General features: G+C 34.7%; 2 protein-coding genes across 2 annotated transcripts; both read right to left on the bottom strand.

The window, feature by feature from the left end:
* Positions 1-3,455: 3,455 nt before the first annotated feature.
* Positions 3,456-7,191, bottom strand: LOC114737038 (indole-3-glycerol phosphate synthase, chloroplastic-like). Its single transcript, XM_028924934.1, has 9 exons — positions 6,874-7,191; positions 6,175-6,435; positions 5,911-6,087; positions 5,136-5,210; positions 5,008-5,052; positions 4,745-4,909; positions 4,221-4,299; positions 3,591-3,673; positions 3,456-3,488 (listed from the first exon to the last, which is right to left on the bottom strand). Exons 1-9 carry the CDS (start codon positions 7,012-7,014, stop codon positions 3,456-3,458), a joined length of 1,059 nt encoding a protein of 352 aa, XP_028780767.1. The 5' UTR covers positions 7,015-7,191.
* A 3,412-nt stretch (positions 7,192-10,603) lies between these two features.
* On the bottom strand, positions 10,604-12,985 carry LOC114737002 (pentatricopeptide repeat-containing protein At1g04840-like). Its single transcript, XM_028924881.1, is given in 3 exon segments — positions 10,604-11,578; positions 11,689-12,207; positions 12,210-12,985. Coding segments are annotated over 3 exon segments (2,007 nt in total). The 5' UTR covers positions 12,865-12,985; the 3' UTR covers positions 10,604-10,745.
* Between the last annotated feature and the right edge of the window lie 573 nt (positions 12,986-13,558).

Below are 13,558 nucleotides of genomic sequence, written 5' to 3'. Positions count from 1 at the left end.
TTCATATATAACTTACAAATAATCGCATCATGTTAATAAAAATGTTAGCTAAAAGTAATTAAAATTAATAAATACATTCAAAATTAGTTTTTTTTTATAAAAGTAACCTTACCTATGGAGGGGAAGCGTGAGAGAAATGATGGGTAGGAAAATTGTGATAATTAATATAGTAATAAAATGAATAATTAATAAGAGTACAAATATAAAATGTTGGTTAAAATTTCAAACATCCTTTTAAGTGTATCTTGTAAATAGGATCAAATGCGTACTAAAATTTGTTGTTGTATGTACGTTTTAGTGCGTAGTAAGTGTATCTCATGTGTATGTGTGTGCAAATATATGATCATGTGGAGTAAACAAGCGTCTCACGGCACTTAAATTCAAGATCACATGGTGATTTATTGGGCCATGAACCTGAAAATTAATTTTTAATATTATGGGGGGCCTCAAAGAGCCATTCATTGGCATTACACAGGATCTAACCAGTCAAATTATAATTCATCGTGAACATCTCACATTCAAAATATGAGAGGAAGTAAAGATTTTGAATGGGATGGGATGAAGATAAGTATGAAAAGACTCATTTTTTATCCTTTTAAAAGATATATGTAGTTGCAAAAAAATGTGGATAAAAATATGTAAGATATACGCACATATTATAAAGACTGCAAATTATTAAACAATACTTCCTGATCCTATTTAAAGGTAGAGAGAGAGGTTTTTTTTCTATTTATAAGTCACTTCATTAAATTTTTACCATGAATGTACCTAATCTCCTTTATTTTATATAGTTATAGATATTATTTTTTTTTGAAAGAATTATATATAAAATAGGGGGTAAAGTTCAAAAAATTGCTATATTTTAATGAAGAATTAATATAGTTTAAAGTTTTCTTCTGGTTTGTGGTGTGAAAAAATATTGGAAGTGCCTTATATAAATAGGACTAAGAAGAATAGTAAATTATTTGTTAAGAATATAACCCAAAAAACTAACTAAAAATCACTCTCAATAAAATTTCTATAATACTATTAAAAATAATTTTATTTTTTTAAGTGGAGCACTTAAACTTAATGGGGACAGCTACTATTAAGAAAAGAAGAGAACATGCATGGATGATCAGAAAGAGGAGAATAGAAAAGCTGGGCGTGATCCATTATATCATTATATATTCAATAAAAATATACATATATTTGTTTTTATTCAGATTCTGTTTTTTTCCAAGGAATTCCCCCACAAAAAGCCAATGGATTAGGATAGAAGATAACACTACAGATAGTATAAGGAGAACTAAATATGAACATGTATATAATATAATAATAATTCATGATGGTGAAAATATATATATAATAATTCATTACTTACTATAATAATAACTTGGAAACGCAAGTTGATATCTTTTTATATATAATTTTATTAATTATTTGTGGGAGTCTAAAAGCATTCATTTTATATAATGATGGATCATTGCTAGGTCTACTTTGTGACCGTTTGCGCATGATCTTTGCACACGTCTTTTTGTCGCCTAACGTAGACAGCCTAGCCTCGGATTGGACTGTTGGGGGCCGTGGAGTCATCCTTCCTAATTTATGATAAAGGTTAATGTTATTTTAATTTCTGAAATTTAATCTTGTTTTGATTTAGGCTTTCAAATTTGAAATCAGTAATTTTTTGAGAGACCAAAAATCTTTATGCCAACTAAAATGAAGAACGAATATTTTAAATTTTAGCCCCCGCTTGAAGAATTAAAAATGATATTAACCCTTATAATAATAATATATAGTAGTAACAATGTCCTGAATTCCTGATAATTACTTGATGAAGAAGGAATATTTTAAATTTTAGCCTGTACTTGAAAAAAAAATCTAGTACTACACTTTCAGTTCTAATTATAAGAACCGGTTGAGTAATTTGAGGAGATCAAAAAGTAAGTTGAGTTAGTTATTTGTCCTAATAGATGTTGTCTTTCCTAAAATATCCTTGCTTAATCAAGTATATATTGATTAGAGCTATAATTATTAGGACTATCTTTCAAAAAATTGAGTAAATATAAGAGACAAAGTGGATTGGTGTCTTATATTTAAGACCAAAATAAAAGTTAAATAGGGTTTTTTATTAAGGATCAGAGGTAGTATAAGACTAGTATTTTATTATATGATAATGAATGTGAGTTTTAAAAAGACAACAAGACTATATAAAATTAAAATAGTAGAGAGGAAGATACTAAAATAGATATGTGGTCATACAATAAAAAAAATAAGATTCATAATAATTGTATTGTTTCCAGTCTTATTTATAAACTTCAAAATTGGACAAGAGATAGACAGTATAGCCCATTTTCTGAATAAATGCATATTTAAATAAAAAAGTATATTTGTTAGCTATTTATTACATTTAATTAATTTTTGCTGTTTTTTTAGTTATACATAACTCGATCATCATTCAAAACTACCAGGACCATAGCCAGTATCAGAGAAACAGTAGGCGTGACATCTCATGAAATGAGGCTTGTTGCAGTTGACAATAAAATAATGTTTGCATATTCTAGTCCGAGGAATATGATTCTCAGTCGCCCCATTTCAAAGTCCAGATCTACAAGTTATTCTTGCAGAAATTAAGGCTAGCATATACATAATCCTGTTTTTTATCTTAATATTTTAATACGTCAATTAATATTTAAAAGATTTGTCCTCCATGCATGATTGCAATCATATTGAAATTAACAAAGATTCAATATATCACAAAAGACCTTACTTCACACACTTCCAACTTACTTTCATATAAAGCTACTTGGGTATAGATTTGAACTTAAATATGAGATTTTAATTCATGGGTTTTTTTAAATTTATTTTTTCCCCCTCAAAATATCCCTATTGATCTTAAGAGATTCCCACTAAAAGAAAAGACACTGAATGTTAAATTAGTAATTAAATTTTAAAGGTATAATAAAAAATTTCAAATTATCTCCCCAGTCCAAACTAGTCACTAGAAGATGAGTTAAGAATCAGAAGAATTGTTGCAAACTTGGGGTTAATGTCATAAGGACTTGGACATAACAAAGTAACATGTCATACATAGCATTTTCACTAACATTTTATTTTTTGTAAGCTTAACTTATTTTTGGTACAGAAAAGTTTGGAACCTCAAAGCTAGGAAGATTGCTGGCTTCAGACTTGAAGAGATATATCTTTGCCGAAAAGATTGCTGATTCCTTTCCCAGGATCGCTTTGTTTTACAATAGACTCTCCAACCAAACCTGCAAACAAAAAGTTATATATATACATATAAATAATAATAATAATAATAATAATAAAATAAAAAAAATCGTAGTTTGATTTGATATTATATTATAGTCATATATTGGCTGCATGCACTGTTCACTGATTTGTAGATCAGGTTTGATTATAATATCCAAATACTTACAGCTTTGACACCAGCTTCTTGTACATAGGCAATGTCATCGGAGTAAACAGGCCAGATCCCCAACAACCTTAACAAACAATTCATGGAACAAGATCATCATTAGCAGCATAATCACTACCAAAAACAGAGATCTTTCAAGGAAGTCTTAGTAAAGATATAGAGGACATACAATTAAGTCTTTCTCACGGATTATTCTGCCTCGCTCTCCTTCAAGAAGCTTCTTTGTGTTACTGATGTCCACCTCAAATGTTCCTGCAAACCAAAATAACAAAGCTACGATAAGTCAGTCTCTCATTCAAATAAGATGAGAATGAGAATATTCAAAGATGAAGTAGAAGATTGTTTATGTTTTAGTCAAATGAGTATCGAAGTTTGAGCAAGAAAACATATTTTTTTTAACACCACAAAACTTATATATCATATAATAATCTAAATGGGACTACCGACACAGGTACTCATGGGTTAGTACATTTAAGACAATTCAACAATGAGGTCTTGCACAATGATCACAGATTTCAACAAATAACAGACAACTTCTCAGAAAATCAGACTCGTTAGTTAAGTTTCTGATATCATACCAAGTCAAAATTCATAAGGGAATAAGAGATTTCATGGGCAGAAGGCTTATTACTAAAGCAACATCCAATTCTCTACTCCAGAAAATGATAACGGATATTTTGATCTTTACATATGAGTAAGGGACAATCATCCTAAAAAAATAACAGAAATCTTTATCTTTAGATAAAGAAACAACAGAAAGAGCAGAACTGTTTTCTTAACAGAAAGAAAGAAGGCATACCAAGATTACGGTTGTTGATCCCAATAAGTTGAATCCCCTCTATTCCAAGAACACGATCAAATTCATTCTCATCATGCACCTAAGGGCAAACAGCACAAAGATTCAAAATATATGGATATTTTCTGCTGGTTATCACCAAATAAAAAAATGAAGAATGAACGTAAAATACAACAGATCCCAAAATTCTGAGTTGGCAGTAACAAAACTAGAAGCCATACCATGCACATTCAAGGATTAGGCAAATTGAATTGAAGTTATTTACATCATTGTAATATGCATGTAATTTCTTTGCAGTCTAAATGGAGGGGAAAATACACTAGGAAAGCGGAAAGCTCATAGTCTCAAATAGCATAGAGCTGGTCCCAAAATAGGTTCGGCTTTATTTGCCAATGTAAGGTGGTAAGTAAAAGGTTTCAGATTTGAGCACCAAAATGATGGAGTTTTACTACACATTTGCTTAACTGTAGAAACTAGAATTAAGCGCAACATAAGCAACAAAACAAACGAAGAACCATCAACTCTACCTCCACAAGAGCAGTCAGTCCAAGTATCTTGCATATCTTAATCATGTAACCAATGTCAAGATCCGGTAAAACAGCAGCAATAAGAAGAACTGCATCTGCGCCTTTAATTCGAGCATAATAAAGTTGCCATGCATCTACTATAAATTCTTTGCACAACAAAGGGCACTGCATATTTTTAGGCAATTAAGACACAAGACATACACCATTCTTTACGTAATACAATAAAACCAATATGAAAGAGCAAAACAACTCAGCAAGGAAACCTTTACTCCAGCCTTCCTTATCAAGTCAAGATTTTCAAAGCTCCCCTGTTTTGATAGGATGAAAGGCATGTTAAAGATAGCTAACACTGAGCTGCAGGTTCACAAAAAATACAAGATAGATAGCATACCTTGAAATACTTTTCATCTGTCAAAACACTTAAACATGCTGCTCCACCTTTTTCATAAGCTCGAGCTATTTCAACCTATCACAAAGAACCTCTAGAATAGTGCCATATACTGTGAAGAGAAAATAACAAATAAACTAGAGGACTGTGGTGATTATTGCTCATTGCATAGGGTGTTTAGAAGGTAATGAAGATGATCCGTTCAATGAGAAAACAAGAAATCTTCCAGAAGCAACAAACTAAGATTAGGTGTGATATGATATTGTAATAAATAAATAACAGAAGTAACAGAATGAGTAGTTACAGATATGAGAGGCAGTTATAAGCATTGTCGCCAATAAATAGATATTAAGTACCGATTTTTAAAGCAGGCTTTGATATGACATGGATTAGTGCCAGTTCCTATTCTCCGTTTTTGTTCTCTATCTTTCCCTCTTCTCCTTTGAATCCTCTCTTTCTCTCTGTCTCTCTTCTATTTCTCTCTATTTTCGCTCTCTTCTATTCCCTCTAATCTCTCTTGTCCTAATAACAATAATCTAACAGTATAGATATGAGAGGTAGTTGGAAGCATTGTTGCCTATAAATAGATATTATTTACCATCCAACAAGTTGCAATCCTGGAGGGAAGAGAAGATAACAAGCAAACTAGCAATGGTGACAGCCAGTTGATATAAGAATTCGCACTGGCACCAATAACAACTACACGCATCTTTTAAAAATGTTGAGAAATCACAAACAGATAAAAACAGAACAGAGTTAAAAGGGAAGGCACACTTACTGGATCGAAGTCCTCTCTCAGGACACCTCTACTCGGCGAAGCTTTCTTCACTTCAGCTATCAGTCCCGGAAGTCCTGTTCGCTCATTGGCCTCCCTCAAGGAACCAATGAAATCCCTGGTAGCAGGAGCATTTTCAAGAGCTTTCTTCAGTACAATGAGAGGCATTTTCTCTTTCATCTGAAAATCAAACAATTTACAGTTTATTTGCGTAAAAAGTATATTTATTTAAGTAAATTAAAATGAGAAATCAATCAGTCGTCATACCTGTGCGACTTCTGTATCCTTGTACCATATAATCTCTTCCAAAATATTACGAGGAGTATTTCCCTCATTCTGCAACCGGAATTCAAAGGGACCTACATAATGCAAAGGGGGCCCAGTTGGCGGTCTTCTCCTTATCCTTATACCATGGCTGGCAGCAACTTCATTCTGGAGCATGCCCACTTCCAACTCCTTAACTTCTAGGGAATCTGTCAAAGATTCACTAGATGTATCTATTGCAGGCGAAGTATCGGTTGAGCCCATCTATGAAAACAAACCAGAAAATGACATGAGCTTAAATGAGTATAGAGTAGGCACCAGGTTTCCGCATTATATAACCATTGCATCTTTACACTGAAAAATGAAGTCAAATATGGATAAAACAAAAGTATTAATTCATCATATACTCTACTGCCAATGAGATATGAACATTAAGGGAATCAATAAATGTGTGGAAGAAAGTGTGCAACTTTATGCAAAACGAGATAAAAGAAAATTAGAACAAGTAATAATCAAACCACAATGTAGATAGCAATGCAATCAATTAACTGGAGGTCACAAATCCAATTTCTCCCTCGATTTTCATCGAACTCATACAAACCCAACTAACCTCCGTAGTCATAGTCTAATACAAACGAACCAGGAGAACGAAAAATAAAAATAAAAAACATGAATACAAATCAGGCATGAAGAAATTTTGACCTGGGATCGAACAGAGAAAGCGGGAAAAGAGTGTCTTGCGCACGAATTCACTTGCGCTGGCGGCGGAATCCAGTTTGGGGTTCTGGAAGAGAGGGAAGGGGAAACCTGAAACGCAGGCTTGAGAGAAAGCGAAGAGTGCATTGTGGAGTGTGAAATAAAGATTGAGAGTGTAAAGAATGAATTTAGGAGGAGAATCCAAAGGAGGTTTGGCAAAAGACGAATTGATAAAACAGGAGGACAGCCCCTCTCTTTGGAGCCAAGATCTTCTGTTATTCTGTTACTCTGTTTCCCCCGGCATCAATTTTTGCGGTTTCTATTTCCAAATATCTAATTCTAGTGGACTCTGCTTTATTACCATCATCGAGGAACCTGTCTTCCTTGAAGCTATGGCGCGTACCTTCACGGCATCCCACAGAGCCACATGCAATTAAATTGCACTTTATTATTATTCTTTTTATTTTAATCATCAAAATTTTCCCCAATCTGAAGCTCGGTGGACATGAATCAGTAATTTTGTGATTACAAATTACCCCCTCACTTTAAAATATAAGCTAAATTTTGTTCAAATACTTAATGAGTTTTTTTAATTTTATTCTCATATATTCTATTTTCTCTTTAATTTATTTATTACATCTTTTACTTATTCTCTTCATTAATAAGGTATATTAAGAAAAACAAATATATACCTTACACATTTATTGTTTTAAATTGATTTTAATTAGTTTCTTGATAAACATAATGGATAAAGTTTAGTTTATATTTTGAACCCGAGGGAGTACTATGTATTATATACTAAAAAAGAAATAAAAACTAATTGTAGACAATAAATCACGAATATAATCACATTCCTTTTCAATTTCTTTAAATACATGGTCCTATGAATCCATGGCCAGAAAATAGAAAATAGAAAACAGAGGCAAAAAAAAAAAAAAGAAGAAGAAGCAAGTTTTCTATTCTTATGCTCAATTACTTTTTCTCCCCAAAATACATAAACTCTTAAAGATAACTAGTTGCTTGTGATTTAATATTTTATAAAATTGTGTGTATGATAATAATTGTATGAAATGTTAAATCTCGCCATTTTCTGCCCTAAAACAGACAAAAACTGTAATACTTAAAACAACAAGACTTACATGATGTGGTGCATCCGTGTACCTTTCGATAATTTTGATTTAGAACAACTTTATTTAATTATTTTTTTAACTTAGAATATTCATAACCACTCAATCATGTTAATTTCTTAATTAGATAAACCAGAACTGAGTTACTTAAAGTCAAAATTCAAAAAATGAATAAAAAATTTACTTAATAAAAATTATATTTTTTTCTAAATTTAATTTAGGAACATAAAATAAATAAAAAATGCAGTAACTTTAATGTTGACAAAGAAAAACTTAATTTTGGGTTAATCATCAAAAGGCACCATCAACCCATCAATAGTAGCGTTAGATCATCGCCCAAATTATTCTCTTCTTTTTTTTTTGGCACAACTCACCCACTTATTATATCCCCCATAGAGAAGTTATAATTGGCCGGAGAAAAATATATATATGTACAGAATTGTTACGGACCATGGCTAGATTTTGATGAGCCTGCACTAAGCTGAGTTTTGCAGTAGGGGGAGGAAATGAGTAGGGAAGCTTCAAGTTCGTAGCTTCTTGAAGTCCCAGGAATCTCAACCATAACCAATTTGCAGAAGAAGAAACAAAGCTAATTAAACAAGCTGCCATAAATGAAGAGAGCTGAGCTGAACATCTTCGCCTTAAAAAAGAGCATCTTGTGTAAAGCCTGCCGCACCATATCCTGAACCCAAAGCACCATAGGCAGCCCCAATCATACCATTCCCATGTTGAGGTGAATAAGTTGAAAATACACTTGTGTTCTATGAAACTGGTGTCTATTATGAGTCCTGAGGAGCCTCACAAGTGTGATAGGGTTTTTAAATTCAAGTGGCTCTCTGTCCTGATACTCTGATATGCTTGTTATTTTAAAAGTCACCACCCCAAAACTTGGCCATGCTTATCCACACTGCTGTTTGAGAAAACTAGGGAGTGGACATTGGAAATATTATGTACCGTCAATTTCATGTTTTCAGTATCTTGCCAGATGACTTCTCAGCAAAGTGAACAAAACCAAATCTGCTCTTTTCATGTCCAGCTTTAGCAGGAAGGAGTATGATATGATATAGCTGCTGGGTTTAGTCAGACCTATAAACAGTAAGTCAAAGGGACGCCAAAGTCAGGGGAATAAAGGGTAGGGTGGCTGTAGACTTTGTACATGTGACAGGGTAACTTTCGTCACTCTTCGTTGTTGCTTATATTATGGAATTCGTTGTCTTTTGGAGGGTACGATGTTTCTTTTTAGAGAGGGATAGAGATTAGGAGGGGAATGGTCTCACGGATCCCAGTGAGCACCTTGCTTTTGACTTTAGTTGTGTTCTGTTCTTTGTGATTTCAGTATGTAATAGGGAATTGATCAGAATCAGTGACTTCTCTGCTATAACATTGATTATGCTTCTCATATTAATATCAAAATCTCAGTATTTTCCTTATTTTGCCTCGTTTGCACTCAGTATTTATCATGTCCAGTAACAGTTGCTGAGGCTCCTATCAGAGTACCACTTCAGTGATTTTTCCATGATCCTCAAACAACTCCTTAAGGCGATCTCTAGTAACGATTTTTGGCAGATTTTCTACACATTACACTGCCTTTACCAGTATCAATCTGCTACCATCAGTCAAACAGAGATCTAAAGTATGTATAGCACGGTTCATGGATATGCTAAAAATAAAATTGACAAGAATTTTCTTGTGGAGGCCATTAAAACAATATAAAAGAGATAAGGTGTTTAAATACCCCTCCATGAACGAACACCCAGCATCTAAAATTTTTTTGGCTCTTATATATTCTGAAAGTTTCCTAATTATTATCTGCCATTAAATTTGACCGTTAAATTATGTGAATGATCAAACTTAACAGCAAATAATGGTTCATGGGAAAAATGCTACCAAAAAGACTTTCAGGGTATAAAAGGAAAAAAAAAATTTCAGGTGCTAGCTGCTCCTTCATGAATACTTCCTAGGTATTTAAGCACCTTATCTTGAACAAACTAAGCAAAATTCACTTTGATGTGAAAATCATGACTATGTCCTCCTCACATTTCACGTGAGATCACTTTCATTACAGATATCTTAATGAGCAGGCCGTTGAAATTGGTTGAAAATCTAGTTCTTACATATCTCAGCACCCAAAGTTCGCCACTTTTTGTTGCTCGAGATCTCATGCAGGTGACGAGACACGCAGATTTTTTGGAAACATATACGTTCTGTGCTTGCAGGGTATTTCAAGTCCAACCATTGTTTCTCAGTAAAGTGCTTTATGTAGCGTTAGCTTTGAGTACTGATGATTTCTGAAATGATTTATGTGAAGCTCTTTTTCAGGTCACATCTTCAAGAGGGTCTTCGATTTGTTTCGCGTGGTCTATATCCATGCAACCTATATGCTCAGATTTAAATATAAAAGAAAAATGATGCAGAGGCGCAATAAGACGACTGTATTCTACAATCTTAAATTTAAACTGTGGTAATCTTTTGATTCATATATCATGGTTAGTAATAATGTGATAAGTTGCGCATAGGTGCGTTCTATTTTTTTTTTTTTAACTGATTTTTTTATCTCACCACAAGAAAATCTGTCACTTTCAGATAGATTTTTGCAAGTTCAAAAGACATCAACAAAGCATCATAAATAAGTTGATATTCAAATCCGATAAATAATGTGCCCAATTCTTCATTTGAGGCAAATAAAGAGACGCTAATCAGTTTAACACATGTAATAAGATGTTATTTTCAATATGCAATATGCTTCAAATGTCACCAGAAATCTCCACATGAGCAAGTACCATCCCTAAAATGATGAAATCTCTTTAGGTCTCTCAGTATAATTTCCCTCTGGCTCATTTTGCTAGCATATTTCATTATAAAATGGCAATCGCCACATATTCTCAAGTTCTTCACAATCCTAATGGTCGCCCTTGGAGCAGTACTGATGAGACCAAAAGCAAGAGCCAATTTCTCACTATGCCTTCCTAATGATTCTTCCTTCTCTTCCTCCTCAATATTATGAAGTACCCAATCAGTTTCAGGCACATAACCTTCTTTCCTAGCTCCTGCCATTATTTCCTCTAATTTCCCATATATCTCTTTAGCATGCTTATGATCTTGATCTCCGGCAACAAAACTGTGAACTTGGCCATCTACTTCAATATAACTCCATCCAGGATCCTTTCCTGCTCCACTGCTTTGCATCAAAACTCTTACTCTCTCTACATCATCCCATCGCCCCACTGTGGCATAAACGTTTGATAAAAAGACATAGCTTCCAGGGTGCTTTGGTTCAAGCTGCAAGAGTTTGTTTGATATTAATTCTGCCATTTTGATATTTTTGTTAGCCTTACAAGCACAAAATAGCGTTCCCCATATGACGAAATCAGGAGCCATTGGCATGCTCTGGATGAACTCAAATGCTTCATCTAGTCTACCTGCTCTACCTAAAAGATCTATGACTAATGCATAATGTTTCATTGTTGGCTCAATGGCATACTCATATCTCATCCTGTCAAAGAAGCGTAACCCTTCATCTACTTGCCCTGTGTGTGAGCATGCAGTTAAGATGGCGAGGAAGACAACACAGTCAGGTTTCACGCCTGCATAGGTGGCAATATTCAGGCAAATAATAATTTAAAATAACAAAAAAAAAAAAAAAAGAACTGAGATGCTGGTTAATGGAATAAGAATTGGAAATTTGTGTTTGCACCTTTAGACTTCATCAATTCAAAGCACCGCAGAACTTGCCCATGGTGACCATGGATTGCCCATCCCCATAGCATAGTACTCCAACCAAGAAGGTCTTTTTGTTTCATGTTAGAAAACACTTCACTTGCGGCCTCAATGTTCCCACATTTGGCATACATATCCACTAGAGCATTTCCAATTGCTTTAGTGATGAAGAAACCACAATTTGAGATATAATTGTGAATTCGAATTCCAGCCTCTAGTGCACCAATTTTTGCAGAAGCTGATAGAGCAGAAACAATAGTAAGATCATTCGGTTTCACGCCTTCTTCAAGCATTTTAGAGAAAAATGACAATGCCTCTCTATGGTCTCCATTTTGAGAAAAACCTTTTACCATTGTGGTCCATGAGACCACATTCTTCTCCTTCATTTGATTAAATAGCTCTCTTGCGGCATTCATATCGCCATTTTTTGCAAACCCATTTATTAAGGTATTCCAAGACCCAACATTTTTTTCAGGCATACCTTCAAAAGTTCTCTAGCCTTGTCCAAATCTCCCATTTTACAACATCCATTAATAGAAACATTCCACAACAATATGCTTCCACGCTTCACAGTCTGCGGCGTTTCATCAAACAGTTTTAGTACAGAACCCAACTTCTCTACTTTAACGTACATATCCGCCAAGGAAACTCTAACAAAGTTATCAAATTCCACGCCAAATTTCAAAATCGCCCCATGAAGACAATCGCAGAGATCGCCCGCGACCAAAGCCGCGGCTGACTTTAGGATGAATGGAAACGTTAGCCGGTCGGGCCTAACATTCAACCTCATCATGAGACCAAAAAATGAAATTGCACCTTCGAACTCGTCATTTTCACAAAGCCCACGAATCAAAGCATTGCAAACAAACAAGTTTTTATCCTGATACTGCTCAAAGATCGCAAATGCATAATTAATGGATTTCAGGAGAGAACAGGAAGATATGAACTGGGTTGTAACTCGACTGCTTGAGAATAAGTTGGAAATGAGTATCTGAGCATGAATTTCTCGGAGTTGCCGGCTAGTTCTTGAGGCATGAATAAGAGAAATTAGATGGGTTTCGGATCGGTAAGAAGTAGATTTAGTATGGAAGAAGATGCTAGTGACTGTCTTGGGGCGAAACCATGACTTCGAGAGATCTAGGAGTGCTTTCATTACGGATCCAGTAAAAAAGGGCGTAGCAATGCGTGGAGAATCAAACGAATAAGACGTACCATCGTCTTATGGACTTCGCTTACTACCAAGATCCCTGTGTAACTGAAGCTCGTTAGCTTTTCTGGTTTCTCTAACCAAAATCCATGTGCGGAAGTCAGATTAAGGGGGTGTTTGGCTATCTCCCCAAACCATGATTTGAAAAAAAATCAGCCAAACACCCCATTTTAATTTGAAACCATGGTTTTGATCCCCAAAACCTTGGTTTGGGAAAAAGCTATCCGGAGCTGCTTCTTGCTTCAAATTATTGATTGTTGGTGGTGGGCCCAGGGAATATTACAGAGAGCATGCGTCAATTATTATTCCTTCACTCTCGGTTTCGCTCTGAAGAAAACAGAGCTTCGGTCCTTCACTCTCGACACTTCGCTCTGAAGAAAACTTCGCTCTTCAGTCCTTCGCTCGCCGGTCCTTCGCACATCAGAAAACAAATTCAGCCAGAACACGTTGCCTTCCTCCTTTGCTCCTCCTGAGTTAGAACACGGTGCTGCCGGTGAAGTCGTGGTCGAGTTGCGGTTTGAAGGTGCCGGTGAGAGAATCCTCTGCTCTGTAGAAGAAGATCGCCCCTTGGGTTGTGATCCGTTCATTTCATTGCCGTGAAGCATTTTGTCGGTGGTGGTTTCATCTTGGTGAGGTCGTC

The sequence above is a fragment of the Neltuma alba genome, unplaced genomic scaffold (genome assembly GCF_004799145.2).
Source record: "Neltuma alba isolate B1F8T4 unplaced genomic scaffold, ASM479914v2 tig00013398_pilon, whole genome shotgun sequence".
In the NCBI taxonomy this organism is placed as follows: Eukaryota; Viridiplantae; Streptophyta; class Magnoliopsida; order Fabales; family Fabaceae; genus Neltuma; species Neltuma alba.
The sequence above is the reverse complement of the archived record's forward strand: the minus strand, read 5'-3'. Positions and strand labels throughout refer to the sequence as shown.